This window comes from Brachycentrus maculatus, unplaced genomic scaffold (genome assembly GCF_059751285.1).
Source record: "Brachycentrus maculatus isolate JH-2025_06_01 unplaced genomic scaffold, ASM5975128v1 h1tg000196l, whole genome shotgun sequence".
NCBI lineage: Eukaryota > Metazoa > Arthropoda > Insecta > Trichoptera > Brachycentridae > Brachycentrus > Brachycentrus maculatus.
Window position 1 is genome coordinate 61,770 of NW_028280947.1, and position 16,399 is coordinate 78,168.

The 16,399-nt window shown below is 33.2% G+C and overlaps 2 protein-coding genes across 2 annotated transcripts in view; one reads left to right on the plus strand and one right to left on the minus strand.

Moving 5' to 3' along the window:
- Positions 1-7,258, minus strand: part of NaPi-III (Na[+]-dependent inorganic phosphate cotransporter type III) — a 31,470-nt gene extending 24,212 nt beyond the window's left edge. Inside the window, exon 1 of the mRNA XM_088263167.1 lies at positions 7,152-7,258. The gene's annotated coding sequence lies outside the window, so the exon portion shown is untranslated. The remainder of the gene's footprint in view (positions 1-7,151) is intronic.
- A 1,374-nt stretch (positions 7,259-8,632) lies between these two features.
- On the plus strand, positions 8,633-15,703 carry rho-7 (rhomboid family intramembrane serine protease rho-7). Its single transcript, XM_088263213.1, has 9 exons — positions 8,633-8,803; positions 10,149-10,374; positions 11,348-11,464; positions 12,873-13,035; positions 13,882-13,977; positions 14,227-14,351; positions 14,473-14,574; positions 14,979-15,076; positions 15,478-15,703. The coding sequence occupies exons 1-9, from the start codon at positions 8,754-8,756 to the stop codon at positions 15,569-15,571; spliced, it is 1,071 nt and encodes a 356-aa protein (XP_088119339.1). The 5' UTR covers positions 8,633-8,753; the 3' UTR covers positions 15,572-15,703.
- Positions 15,704-16,399: the final 696 nt, after the last annotated feature.

Genomic DNA, 16,399 nt, shown 5'->3' on the forward strand with positions numbered 1-16,399 from the left:
TGGATCATATTGATATATTATTTCGAGAAACAAAAATACTTTGTGTTTTGATCCACTCACATTGTGAGGATCATATATTGATATATTATTTCGAGAAATAAAAATGCTTTGTGTTTTGATCCACTCACATTGTGAGTGGATCAAAACACAAAGTATTTTTATTTCTCGAAATAATATAGGTAAGCATTTATTTGTTTCTTGTTAAGCTTTAGAGCTTCTGTAAAAATCTGGCCTTATGTAGTTAGCTAGTCTGCCGAACCCAGTATTCGGTGGAAATTTAGTCAAAACTGTTATTTTTATCGCAAATTTATGTGGTAATTTTTATCGTATGTTTTTGTGGGTTTTCTCAGCCCTGCGATCCGGAAGAATAGACTGTCAATCAAATTATAATCGAAGCAATTACAAAGCAAGTACCTAATCAGCAGTCGAACGACAAAGACGAGGATATTAAAGGCAATAAAATGTCTTCCATGGAAGGTTTTGCGCGCTAATTGTAATCGCTAATTGCAAACTGCGCCACTGGACAACTCCGCGTTAGAATTAACTGCGAGTCTTTCCAGCGATCGCAGCTGGAATCCAATAACTGCGTGTTTACTGTTTACTCATGTCATTCTATATAAAACAGTGTTTCTAAACCTTAACCGCGTTGGAGGTACCGAACCCCACCAGTATCATATGCGCGTTCATCAAAGCCTTGATTGGAAAAATAAATATGATTTTTTCAACTTCAAAACATAGATTATACATATCGTAGTCATGCAGGAGAAAGTGACCATGTGCATTTGTTTACAAAAACGTAATCATTATCTATTTGATATCTTACTAGCTTAATACTGCCCTGAAAAAATCCCAAAGGATTTTAAACTTGGAAGTATAATATATTGACTTGTCAAAAATGACTAACTGCATTGATGTTTATTTTCTTGCCAAGCAAAAGTGGCTTAAATGGCCCTCCTGATCATTTTACGTTTTGTTAGTTGGTCACTTTCTCCTGTATGACTACGATATATTTATACATAGGTGCACAAACTGAACAAAACCATTAATGACAAAGCCATTATAACACGATTTTCACGTGAAATAAAAACAAAATAATAAATATTTACTGCAAATCAGTGACTTCTGCTGTTGCCTTTCAGAGACCAGTTCAGAAATGCGCGACTTTACCTTGGCAGGTGCCACTCTCGTGTCATTTTCGCAACAAAGTCTGTTCCTTTTCTTCGTTTGTATATCCGGCATCCTCGAAAAGGATCGCTCGCAAAGATATGTTGTAACGACGGTACGAAAGAGCTTTCTTAGCAATAACAGGGTATCTACGTTACCATTTGTTTACACCAAAACGTTGAGACCTCCGCCGAACCCGGGTAGAGAGTCACTGTTCTAAAAGTTCAGGGGCGCATTTCTCACGAGAGTGAACAATAAACCCACCCCATAAGGCAGCGAGAGAATGTATTCTTTCACGCAATAAAATACAAAACAACGTGGGATTGAGATTTTACTTGTACACTTTTTGGGGGCTAAATCTTTCCCACTCTGAGGACCAGATATGTTAATGACGTCATCGTGTCATGTACATCAGCGGTTCCCAACCTGTGGTATGCCTACCACCGGTGGTACGCGAGTGGATAGTTGGTGGTACGCGAAAAATAATCAGTAATGGCGGACATCTTTTTTTTTAAAGAGTAATTTTAGTTTTTTTTTTTATTTACACAATTTTCAATTTCATACTATTTCTGTAAGCCTAAGCGGCTCATTATTAGAAATAGGTATCAAATTGTGGTAGAGTGGGTTCGAACTGAGAAACTCTGACTTAAGAGTCCGCGACACTAACCATGGGACCACAATCCGACACTCTTTTAAAATCAGGCATAAAAATATCTTTTAAACCATTGAATTTTTTCATTAATTGATTCGGCAGTCACTTTGTGGTAAAATCTATCCATTTTTAATTAATGTTTTACTTAGTAAATACCACTATTTCTTAAAATCCATTGAATTTTTCCTATATTTTTTTATTTTAATTAATAATATACAGTACAATTGTTACATACAATATCATTAATATTATTATATATATTTTTTTAAATATACAAATAATTTTATTCTACGTATTTTTTTAAAATTAAATTAGTTGTTTAAAAAAAACTTCTTTAAATGCCATGGTTTTGAATTTTACCAAGAAATAAGCTTCAGCTGTTTATTTTTAAAAAAAACATTGTGATATGTAAACTTCAAATGTCTCATTTTAATCAGAAAAAAATTGGTATTTTTTTTAACATAAATAAATTGTTTTTTGAAAATATAGTCAACCTATAAAATTTATAATGCAAATAGAATAACAAATTTCTCGAAATACAATTATTTTTACCAAGTGGTACAATTAAGCGTGATGTACTACCAAGTGGTACGCGAGACAAAAAAGGTTGGATAACGTTGATATATATATATCGCCACTCCTTTCAAGAACGTCATAAATAAAAAATCATCAATTTTCAGTTATGCATGTTTTCGGAATGCTCAGAAAATGTACTATATCCCAGAAAAAAAGGCATATTTTTAACTTAATATTTACCCGCTACTGGGCAGAAAGTGTTGTTTTTGCATTTTGAAGAAAAGTTATCGTTTAATTATTTTTTTAAATATCCTAAATATTTTTCAAATGGAGACAAAATCTTCAGGTTTTACCTAAAAAGATCTGTTGCACAGTAAAAAGTTCAAAAAGTGGCTTGATATATATTTTTAATACATGTATTATATTTTTAAACTTAAAAAACGTTCTCCTCAAAAATCAAGTTTTTTGATTTATGACGTTCTTGAAAGGAGTGAGCGATATATCAATGTTGTCCTGAAAGGGACCTTTTTAAAACATAGAATATAATTAAGTAAGTAAGCACTACGAGCATTATGGAACTAGCACTGCACCGGTCTCTAAGATCTTAAAAATTCGAAGAGCAACGGCGTGCGTCAAGTACCAGTTTCATTCTACTGCCGAACATTTCCGAATAGAATTGGAGATAAATACATTTTTTGTCCAAATATTTGTTCACAAATCTGGATAATTAAGTGATCACTTGTGCAACATTTGCCATTCTACCAATGATTGACAACCACACTACTTAAATTCTTGCAACTCCTACATATATCATTAATCTCATGATACTGTGCATGTGAGTTCACTAGAGCCATCTATGCTGGAATTAGAAAAGCTTTATCTTTAAAAGGGTCTCTGCCAAATAAAAGCTTTCTCAATCCAACATCGATAGCTGTTGTGAACTCGTATGTACTGTGTCATGAGATTTATGACAAATGTAGAAGTTCCAAAAAGGTGAGCATTGTGGTTGTAAATCATGTGTAGAATGGTGAATGTCACACGTGTGTAAAGTGATCACTTAACCAACCTATGACAGGTCATAAGCCCTGACTTCCATATTCTTCTTCATCTGTGTTGAGATGTCAAAATAATATAAAAAATAACTCCTAATTGGAGATAATCCAGATTTGTGAACAAGTATTTGGACACACTCTAAATGCTGTAAATTAAATAGCTTCACTTATTTCGTTACCCTCAATTTTTTTTTAATAAGTTCTGTTTTAGAATAAAAAAGTAAAGGTCCAAATAAAGATTTCCATCACTCAATTTTTTTTTATTTAGTAAAAAAGTTAATCAAAAACAAATTTAGATGAATTATTTTGCGCCACCCTAAATCTGTTTGTACACTGCAGCCGTCTAGTTCACAAATCGCTCACTCCTTTCAAGAACGTCATAAATCAAAAAACTTTATTATTCAAGAGAACGTTTTTTAAGTTTAAAAATATAACACAATGTATTAAAAATAAATATCAAGCTACTTATTGAACTTTTACTGTGCAACAGATCTTTTTAGGTAAAACCTGAAGATTTTTTCTCCATTTGAAAAATATTTAGTTTATTTAAAAAAATAATTAAACAATACATTTTCTTCAAAATGCAAAAACCACATTTTCTGCCCTGTAGCAGGAAAATATTAAGTTAAAAATAGGGCTGTTTTGCTGGGATATAGTACATATTCTGGGCATTCCGAAAACATACACAACTGAAAATTGACGAATTTTGATTTATGACGTTCTTGAAAGGAGTGAGCGAAATGTCAAATATTATTGAGGTACGACTCCATTTGCAAAAATTATAGCATCTTGTGATAGAATGATTAATTTTGTCCCATCCTGTACAATGTCATTTAATTAACCGAGACCCTTTAAATTATAACCGGATGACACTGTTACCGAATTCAGGGTAGATAAATACATTTTAAAAGTGTAACTTGAGTTTCAAAAACAAATTTCTCACTGGCGATTTACACAGCCCTATGTAAATATATGCATGTCTGGACTAATATACAAAACTATAATTACTCATGACTATTATTAAGAAAGTATTACTAAACATACTAAGTATTGCTAAATTAACCGCCCTACCCATACGAACGTATGTAATACGTCCACTATATTATCGCCCGAACGCAACAAGCCGTATCCCGTACGTTCAGGTACAAAAAGTATACCCGCAACCACAGAAATGTTCGTGATACGTCAAATTGTTCCTACTCGCCCTACGCATACCAATACGTCATACGGCACTATTAGCATTTCAAGGTCAATATCAAATTTTTGCAATGTTTGCAGAATATGTTGAGATTGTGTTGATTGATATGTTACATTCAACACAAAATATATTTGTTAAAATATTCAATAGAATACAAAATAATTCCGGAGACATAAGAATGGTAATAAGGTTCTCAGCATAAGAATGCTGAGAACCTCTGACTTGCAAAGGGTAATAAATATGTATATTCTTTTAAAAATTGTCTGGTACATTGTAAATAAGCATTGTTATCGAGAAATCTTTTGAAAAAAAACCCCTTGATTTTTCACCTACTTCTTGGATAATAACCCAAAGGTACGGTGGTTAAGAAAGGTGTGTTGAGATGGTTTGGACATCTGGAAAGAATGAGTGCGGAAAACGGTAAAAAAAATACGAGTCGAATGTAGTTGGAAATAGTAGCAAATGAAGACCGATGAAAACTCAGCAAGATTAACTACGTCAAACACTTGTAAGCAGTCAGGTCAGGAGTCGGAATAATCAGCTGGTATGTAAGAGGAGATGCATGAATGTGGAAGAGCGAAGAATGTTTGTAAAGACAGATTGGTGTGGCAGTGTAATCTCTATGCCTACCCCCGCGGGGAAGCGGCGTAGTGGTTAGTTAGTTATACTACAAGTATTTCAAAATCAACATCGGGCAAACATAATATGTTTTCTTGGCATGCGATACGTTTATCTTGATAAATATTATATCAATACACCTGGTATACATGTACTCCAAGGAGCTTCTTACGATTGCGGAAAGCATGTGCGAAGGCACAAACTACAGAGGACGATCCCGCTTAACCTTTATGGACCAAATTATCTCTGATATGCTTTAATTATATTGTGGTATAAGTGTTAAAACCTCCATAGCTCCAACTATTACTGATATTCTCACTTTTCTACCTATTATTCATCCCCCATATCCATATAGCAGTAATATCTTGAACTTTATCACTTCTATATCTATATTTCATCAAACACCATATATATATATATATTAACTAATTAGCCATCGCGCCACTTTCCTGCTTAATATGTAATTCCTTATTTTCTGACTTTGAAATGAGGCCAGCGCAGAAGGTAAAAATACCCTTCCCGTCTTTAAGCATCAATCGACCGAACGGGTAGAAATACCTTTCCCGTCCATAGTGTGTTAAGGAAATAATAAAAATAACACTATAGTATTCTTTAGTATTCCATTTCACTGGACAAAAATAAACCTCTTTAGATCATGACTTTAAATACACACTTAAATGGATAAAACAAACCAAATATGTACTTTTTAGGTCAAACTTACTCCAACAGTTTTCATTGAAGCAATTCTAACTAATTACAGTGTCAGACTAGAATATTTTTATTTGAAACTTTTGGATTTTTTCTTCTTCTTTGATCCTGTTCTCATCCAAATGGTCTTACGGTCCAGATCTAAGAGGTGTGGAATATATTTGAAGAGATACAGATAATGAAAATGAATTGGAAATTAATAGCAGGTAGTAAAATGATAAAAGCATTAGTAAAGGGACTTGAAGTTGCAAACCCATACTTATCCTAGCTTCTACAACTTGAACACTGCTCCTTCAGAGCATATTTTTAGTGAATTCAAAAGAATGACTGAAATTCCATGGTCGAAGTTCCATGGAAAAAAAACAGCAACAAAAACATTGACATGTTTAACCTTAATATAAGGAAAACATTCAATTTATTTATACTATTATTCAGGGCTTTTTTTCATGTAATGCGGTGGAACAGCGTTCTGACACCTTTTTTCAGTTTTTTTTTTTTTTTTTTTAATTTTCAAAATCAATTAGACGAAACAATGTTTGCGCTTACGTAATTACAATCTTTATTTATATAATTCATCAAAATGATAAAAAACGGTATTGTAATGAATATTTCAATGATATTTGAATATATATTTTTAAAGTAAAAAGCTTGACATGAAGTGAGTTCCAGGACCTTTTTTCCTTTAAAAAAATCCCTGCTTTTATTTATAATGCTCGAAATAAATTACACTAGGTAAGACTTAATTTTTTATATTTATTTTTTAAAATCGTATTATTCTAAAGTAAATTATTTGTCATTGTTATATTTAAATTAGGCTAAAACGAGAAATTAATATCGAATTAATGAATTCATCAAAAATGAATCATGGAAAGAGCTCAGTTCAAGGTCCAATTCCACCCTGGCCGACATTATTGATCGAATTCTCCATTTTCGCAGAATCTTTGGCGCCAATCTGACAGAAGACAGATCGATTCATTTGACAAAGAATTATATATAGTAATGTATACACTTGATATTTTATATCCCGAAAATACAAGCGGTTTAAAAATAATAAATTATCGAATAGTGACAAAATTTTGTTAACTTATTTTGTTGAAATATTGCGTACGTTAGGCGCCGAATGACAACACACGTGGGTGTCAGTACGTATAGCTTTTAGGGGTGAAATGAGTCACGCCGGCGAGCGTCGAAACGGCATTAAATACACACTAAAATACGAAATAAAATTTAAATTATCACTTACCTTGGATATCTGAAGAGATGTTGGGTAATTTTTCGAGTTTTCTCGAAAAATTGAATATCGGCAACAGTCAGACACGTCCAGAGACAGTACAGCTGGCGCGTGAAGTTAGCCCCGGACGCTAGGGGTTGCGTGCGAGGCCGATACAAAAAATATGTCTTATCTTAAAGAATATTTTTATACATACATATTATGCTGTTGCATGTATTTTTGAAAATTACTCTTGATTTTTTAAATGCTAAAATAAAGGAGAAAAAAAACATTGTACAAATTTGTTAACCCTTTCGCTTCCACTGCCGTTCCGTAGATAAATATGGCTAATATAGAGATGTGACTACTGGATAACTGTCACTTTTTCGGTTACTCGATTGGGGTGGTGTTTGTTATTTTTCTCAGTTGATATTTCACTGTCAAATGCACCAGGAGGTACAAAAACGCAATCAAAATTGCATACTAATTTGCGTGATTAGATTCATGTGATCGAATCACAAAACCGAATTAAGTAACAACTTCATTTAAAAAAACCCTTGTTCAATTTGTTTTTCTTTAATTCAATCCCCATTACGATTCCATAGGTATCCGATAACAAGCTGAGTGACTACATCTAGTTATTATTTTTTAATAACATTTAGTACAAAATGATTTGCAAAGTGTACCAAAATAATTTGACAGCACGGAATGCTCCCCTTAGGGAACGGGGTTTAATCAGTCCATATAATAATTTGTAAATCACACAATATTGGATACTCTGAGCACTAAAAAAGTCACATCGAAGCATGATATATTTGTAAATGTTTTTTTTTAAGTAAGTATTTTCAAACACTGATGAAAGATCGAATTAAATAACGACTATCTAAAAAAAATCGTTCTTATATCGGTTATTTTATTCGATTATTTAATTGCTAGATCGGAGTAAAAGTTCAATAACATAGGTAACAAAATACATCCGTGTCGAACTCCGCGTTGTATCGGGATGCCCTGTGATGTTCCATATTCCAGTTTAATGACAGTTTGTTGATTCCAATACAGGGTTTTAAAAATATTTTCATCTTTGTCATCTATCGTCAGAATCATTTTCATGAGATCTCCATGTTTCACTCCATCAAATGCCTTTTCATGGTCAATGAAACATGCAAAACATCCCTCTTTTGGTTTCGACATTTCTGCAGTAAAAGCAATGCCTCTCTGTTGTCCCAACGCCACTTCTAAAACCAAACTGAGAATTATCAGATCGGTTTCAAATTTTATTCTTATTCTAGAGTGGATAATTTTTAAGAATAGTTTCAAAATGTGGCTCATAAAGAGTATTAGGCGATAATCGTTGCATTTTTCGGGTGCGTTTTATTAGAGAGTTTTGATGATTTTAAATTTATTTTATACAAATAACGATAATGCTGAAGAATCCTTCAATTTCTTTTATTGGCTGTAATAATTCTAGTAGCGAAAGAGAAGGTTGTTTTGACATTTCGCCATTTTGGGTTTTCATATAGCAATACCAAATTTAACTGTCATCAACGTTTTTACTTATATTTATGTAATTTATAAATATTGAGATTGAAGACACTATGCCAATTATTTTAAAAGCGCCCTAAATCTTTTATCAAAATGTATACAATTTTCCGGACTTTGCCCAGCTTTGTCGAAATAACAGGACAGTGAGTACGCTTTGAGGTTATGTTGGTAGATTTGGGAATTCTATGAGAAAATCTGTTTGAATATTTGTATATCAATATTATTTATGTATTTTAACGTTTTTACATTAATTTGCGCATGTTTATTGTCACTATCCCAACTCTTTCAATCAATCAGTGTAATGTGATGAACTGGCCTAATTTGTACCACACTAAAAACGTTCAGTGAAGTTGACATAGTTTAAAAGGTCATTTATAATGTCACAACTGCTAGGGGTCTTCGTTTACAACCGGCCAATACATAAGCCAATCAAGTGGAGTAGTTATTGAAGCCAAATGTTTTTATTCAAGTGTTCTTTGAATTGGCTTATAAAATTGACTTGAGGACATTCCATTGTCTCGTAATGCCGTCAGGCTAATATCCATCTGGCTTAATAAAATGTATCTAAAATAGTCCTTGTATAAATGCCTCATGACACCAATAAATTATATTGGTTATTACCCTTAGATCAACCGAGTTTCTCCAGGGTATGCTTGGCTACAATAGTTTAGAGACTAGAAGGAATGTGTATTTGATTACGCATTTTTATCGATTGATGCGTGATATGATTGATAATTCTGAAACTATGCGGAGAATTGGTCTGTATGTTCCCGATAGTTACCTAAGACAGCGTTGGCATAGATTTTCACATTCTTATATACAGGACCAACCTGCCGATGGTTATGCCTGTAGGAAGAGCTAACACTATGCTGAACAATATCACGATAATATTGATCTATTCCATGTCTCTGAGGGGGTATTCCGAAGCAGGATTCTTCTGCAACTTGTTAAAGTTGTTTGAGAGTCATTTTATTTTCTTTGTAATTTATATTAATAATATATAAGCCTTAAATGTATGTTTGTCATGTATATGTTAATTATTTAATAAATTGAAAATTGTGATTGATTAAAATATAACTTAAAAAATAAAATGAATTTATACACTCTGATCAATGTGTTAGTTGTTTATTTGAGCAATAGATTTAATATTAATTCATTCCAAGATGAAAGACATAACTAACTTAATCAATTGTTTATTTTTTATAATTAAAAAGTAATTTTGTTTTAAAATCACTATAAATATTTTATTACAACTTAATTATAATGTCTACCGGTTTCGAAGCTAACCGCTTCTTTATCAAGACTGATTAATACTAATATTAATCAGTCTCGATAAAGAAGCGGTTAGCTTCGAAACCGTGAGAGATTATAATCAAGTTATAATAAAACATTTATAGTGATTTTAAAACAAAGTTACATTTTAATTATAAAATGGAAAATCACAATGTTAGTGCTTCAAATATAAATAATGTTTATTTTTTTATTTAGGAAGTCTGGGTTTATTCACCAAAAAGTAAGTGCACACTTGTTCGATGGCGCGCTCAGGAAATGTACCCAGGAAACAATATTGTTTAGGCAAACAACGAAGCGTGGTTTTAAATCTCATCACAGACGAACGTCTCGACCCGCTGACGTAGGTTTGGAGACATCCCCATTGGATTTAGGACCTATTCCCTTACGAAGTCTGTGGAAACCTTTTGGATTTGTGGTGGCGGTAAGTTTGCTTCTTGTTCATGTATAATTTTATCTTTTATGTCTTTATCTTCCTTGAACAAGATATGGGATCCATGAAGGGTAAGCATCTTGCTTTTTGCAGGCAAATCAGCATCAGTGTTCATTTGCCTCGATGCAAGTGATACCAGTGTAATACTCTCCTTATCATTCATCATTGACTTTTTATAATACCACTTAAAAAGCAAGTATTTTAAGTGGTATTACACAAAATGAACGATAAACGATAATGAGAGTGTTATATTACCATACCACACAGTTGTGAAATACAAAACAGACATTGTATTGATTGAAAAATTTCATACAAACAGTCTGTTGTCTTCTTTATAAGAAAGATTATCGTTGAAGCGAGATCGTTATAGACAGTAGACAATTGACCTGATGATTTTTTTGTTTCATTACACAAAGTAAATGATGAATCATAAGGAAGGTGTTATATTACCATACCACAAAGTTGTATAATACAAAATGGACATTTTGCTGATTTAATAATTTAAAAAAAACAGTTCGTTTTCTGCATAATAAGGAAGATTAATGTTTAAGTATACCACAAAGTTTACAATGGTTTAAATATACAACAACAACAAAAAAACCAGTGTATACTATATACACAGAGAATCGATAGATCGTTTAAATAATGAGTGATATAATTTAAAAAATGAGTAACATATCCTAGCTTGGGGTGCTTTGATAATATGTGAAAGCCATGATATTGAATAATGGTGCACGTCCGATACAAAGGGTGAAGACTTATGCAGGTATCCGGAAATGCAAGCCCTTTAAATAGAGTATAGGGTGGACTATTAGTAGAGTTGAATGAATCCACACACACAAAATGTTACTTTTTTTTAATTTATAAAGGTCTAGAAAGCATACAATTTGTATTGCCATCGCAAACTTCCTGAATTTAATAATGTAAATTTTGTCATAATATTTTTTTTTATACTTATTTTCAGTTCTCATCTGCAAGCATAATTGGGGGAGCGATTTGGCAGTATGAAAATATGAGAGCACACGCTATAAGTATGATAAGAAAACAGACCAACTGGCTCCAGCCAACTCCTAAGAAAATGGTATGTTTAAACTTTGAAAACCATTCAATTTATTTATTGTATTATATCAAAAACATAAAACAAGACAACAACTGTTAAGCTTTTTCCACTTTTTTTATCATTTAACCAGTAAATGGGTTTCGTCGCTACTGACATCATCAGACTGGTATGGTCAGATCTGGTCGCTGGTCAAATAAAATAAAAATGGAAAAAAACTACTTAATTTTTTTTATAAAGTAATGTAAAACTTTTTTATTATTTGTAAGAGAAATATTTGTGTTTTTTATTATTATTTACAAAAATACTTTTTAGTATTTACAACAATATTTCAATTTCATACTATTTCTGTGAGCCTAAGCGGCTCATTGTGGTTTCGAACCGAGAAACTCTGATTCAAGAGTCTGCGACACTAACTACGGAACCACAACCTGACAACCCGATGAAAATGCGGTTCCACCAAGAAATGTCAATACAAAACATAAATAAAAAAATAAAGAATAAACCTGTCCGGGTAAAAAAAAAAACTATTTTAGAACAAGTCAAATATAGCAAGGATGCTCCCGGTAATCTCAAATTTACTGTTTGTGATGTTGCATATTCACGGACAATATTATTATTTTTTATATTGTTTGAATGATGGTAAAAATTAGCAAACTTTTACGACTAAATAAAGGCAGTCTAGTAATTTATTTTTCTATTCAAGTACTTCTAAAATCCATGGGTTCCATATTCAAAGGAGGGTAACTCATTGGCTGAGAATAGAGTCTCGATGTTTGCTATCGACTTGTCTATTTTGTTTTGCTAACATAATTTTTTTTTACGAACCATACCCGTAAATACCGAGGGACCTATAGTTTTTACAATTTCCAAATCCAATTTTTTTACAAACGAGATAGGTACATATTGCAAAATTATTTTCTCTATAAAACAACTCATTTTAGCAAATTTATTCCCTTTTAAATCGGTGGCTAGCAAATTGTTTTTCGTATATTAAAAGCATCGTCAACTTTGTGGTATCGTAATATATCACACTCATTTTGTATAATACTATATACTTAACACATTTCGGAAAGGTAATTTGTATGCCTGTGGATCGCTAGTAACGGGATTCGATAATTGTGTACATATAGTTATGACCTCAACAAAAAGATTGGTACATAATATTCATATAAAAAGGTTAAGTAAATCCTTCTTTTCTGACGTTGGAGTGAGGCCGGCGCAGAAGGTAAAAATACCCTTCCGTCCTTAAGCATCAATCGACCGAACGGGTAAAAATACCTTTCCTGTCCTTAGTGTGTTAAAAAGTAAGTTTCTTTTCAAAGTATTTTAAAAGGTATTACACAAAGTGAACAAATGATATTAGGAGAGTGTTACTATCCAATTGCGTTATCTATGCTTTACAATATATGTATTTTGTTACTACATTCAGGGCGGATGGCGCGAGGATATAAACCAGTGGTGGAACTCGTTGCGCGAGTCGGAGCGGGTATTCTACCCCCTCTGTCTCGCCAATGTACTGGTGTTTGCTGCGTGGCGCGTTCCCCGATTCCAACCTGTCATGCTTAAGTACTTCTGCTCCAACCCTGCAGGAAGTTAGTGGTATCTATTATTCAATTAAACCAGTACCGAATCATTGTTATTAGTGAGCTTTGCCCACTTAACCGCTAGATTGGTATTGTTCATGTAATAAATAAACAATCGTGGACCAATTTTTTACATTTTAGGTGTCTTAACGTGAAATAAAACATTTTTCTTTTTTATTATGAAAGAAAATTGGAAGCCCTGTAAATACTTAGACTTCCGTTTTCTTCTTCATCTATGTTCAAATATCAAAATGTAAAAACAATCCTAAGCTGAGAAACCCAGATTTGTGAACGAGGATTAGGACACACTCAAAAATGTTGAACTTACCTTAATTGATGAGTGATATAATCATTTCTTTACTGTATCTATATGTAAAAAAATTGACGCCTTCGAAATGTAGTGTTGGAGGGGCATGCTCCGAATTCCATGGACAGCTAGACGCACCAATGAGTCCATTCGCCAGGAACTACGCTTGGATGGCTTGGCTCTGGCCAATGTCTGTACCCGACAGATTCTCCAGTTCTTTGGACACGTTGCGCGTGACAACGAAGATAGTCTGGAACGACTGGTTGTGATTGGTAGCTTGGAGGGGAAGAGATGGAGAGGAAGATCCTCCACACGATGGACCGATCAAATATAGGCAGCAGCAGGCACCTCGATGGTTGGAGCGCTACGTACAGCGCAGTCAAGGGATAACTGGAGAAGAGTCATTGCTTCCACAAGGGTCGCAACCTTCAGTAATGAGGAATAAGACGGAGAAGAAGATATATTAATTTCTTTACTGTCTCTATATACTTAAGTAAGTCAAATAAGGGTTTTGAATACTAATTTTATCTCTTCCTTTTAAATTTCAGAAGCCGTCTGTTGGCCGATGGTTCTATCCACATTCAGCCACCACTCCGCTTTCCATTTATTCGCTAATATGTTTGTGCTGCACAGTTTCAGTTCAGGTAATTTCATGTTTAAATATTTAACAATCTATCCTAGCAATGTGTGGACAAGTCTCAGTTTTCTAGCCAAGAAAAACTTGTGCAGTGCATGAAGATATTCTCCATCTTTATGTAAAAACACTTTTAAAACATGAATACTGTCTAAAAAAATACTGGAATACCATTTAAGTTTCATCCAATGTGCTAATCATATTTTAGTGTAAAATAAATATGCATTATACCATTATTTATTATACACCTGTTTTCCAGGCGTGATAGCGAACCTAGGAAAGGAACAATTCATGGGGGTGTATTTAGCTGGTGGAGCTATTAGCAGCTTCGCCAGCTATCTGTATAAAGCAGTCACAAAACAACCTGGACTTAGTTTGGGAGCTGTAAGTATGCACTTGCATATTTGTATAATTAATTGACGACATGCTTTATTTGTTAAGAAGGGACCAATGTAATGTATATTATTTTGTCATTTTATTTACATGAATTATTTGTTTTTTTTAGTCTGGTGCAATAATGGCCGTGTTAGGATATGTATGCAGCGAATTCCCCGACACACGGCTCAGTATTATATTTCTGCCCATGTACACCTTTACTGCTGGCATTGTAAGTAGAATTTCTGTTGATTTTACAACATTTTCTTAATTTATACTCTCTCTCTACAAATGATGACACAATTTCTTGTATTTTTAAAATATTTTTCTTGTAAATCCATGTCTCTTGACTGATAATGATGATGATCCCGCCTGTTCATAGTTTTGGCATGTGTATGGATGATCTACCTCTATCTGGAACAGTCATACACTGTTCCGTAGGCATCTGGTACTGATGTGTCTCATCGCCTGTGCAATCTCGTATCTTCAATACAATATTAAATATTTATTTCCAAGAAATCAGGGTACGCTGGTAAAACTCAAAAATCCTTGTATTACAAAATTCTGTATGTTAAAAAACACACTACGGATAAGTAATACTGAAATTGCATTGGTAAAGTTGTGTAAATTTTTCAGGCAATTAAAGTTCTGATGGGTGTCGATTTGGCTGGAGTGGTTCTAGGATGGAAATTCTTCGATCATGCAGCGCATCTCGGAGGCGCTTTGTGGGGAATGTATGTTAAAAATTCTCGTTTTTTATCAATCTCCAAAAATAATAAGAATACCTTTATACATAGATTCTAATTTACTACTTACATTTTTTAAAGGATTGCATTTTACTGCTTGTTTTCCATGTTATGCGGTGGAACGGCGTTCCTGCTCCTTTTTTCACGGATAAATTAATTTTTTTGAAATTTTCAAAATCAATTAGACGACACAATGTTTGCACTTACGTAATTACTCATACTTGATTTAATTTAATTTTATAATATCGATTGCAACGAAACCCAGTTGCTGATCAAATATACAAGATTTGAATGCTAAAAATCTTATTTCTTTTTCTTTTCTATTTTTTTCTAAAATGTTATTTTTTATAAAATAATTTTTGTAAAATTTCTTCTTTTTTCTTTTCCAGATTCTGGTGTTACCTAGGCAATGCATACATTTGGCAGAAACGAGAGCCTCTCCTCCAGTTTTGGCACCAACTTCGAGGAAACTCTACGAGATAGTGTATTTATAATAATTATTTTATAATTTAGGCACCGCACACTTGGGTACTGCACACTTTTTTGCGGGATGAATTGCACTTTTATCTACTTACTTTACTTTACGTTTCGTACAGCTCGGCAAAAAGTAATAAGTTCTCTAGGCAGTTGGGCTGTGTTTACATGTAAAAATAAACAAAAAATTCATGTAAAAAGAGCCTACTACCCAGAGAAAGTCGGACATCAATTATTGTACTCCCGGAAAGGTCCAATGATTTCATACAAAATGGGTTTAAAAAAAACATTGAGTTTTTGGTATTTAATTTTATGTTTTTACAATGTTCATTTGAAACAAAAGAATATCATATTACTTATAACCCTTATCCGCACCTAATGATGAATAGGGCACTGCTTCTAATTGACGCAGTGTTATCTTGATCATTACTTACATGAAGGCAAGGTGATCACTCTTGCGCTTCAGGAACCAGTCCAGGGCAATATTAAATAAATATTACAGTGTTAAATCACTAATATTTATTTTCACCCCCCCCTGGAAATCGAACCCGGGACCTCCAGCATGTTAGCCAAACATGCTAACCATTACACCACGGAGGCGGACAAAATATTTACTAAATAAAATAAGTCCATGTTATCACAACTGCAGGCGAATTTCCATCCAATTAAATTGACACACATATCACGAGTTTTATTATAAAAAAGTGTGAACTGAAAAACTTCCTATCCAACAGAGCAGTTTTAGACTGGAATATCTTGGCAATCTAAGTTTTCTCTCAACTACGGTCAACCAGTTTGTAAAAAATTGTGTGAGATGATTTCGTTTGGGAGCAGCAT

Excerpts from the sequence above, each read along its gene's own strand:
- rho-7 (XM_088263213.1), top strand. The coding sequence starts at position 8,754 with ATGTATACAATTTTCCGGACTTTGCCCAGCTTTGTCGAAATAACAGGA. Across the intron at positions 8,804-10,148 it reads TTTGTCGAAATAACAGGACA|GAAGTCTGGGTTTATTCACC; the intron begins GTGAGTACGCTT and ends TTTTTTATTTAG. Across the intron at positions 14,352-14,472 it reads CTGGACTTAGTTTGGGAGCT|TCTGGTGCAATAATGGCCGT; the intron begins GTAAGTATGCAC and ends TGTTTTTTTTAG.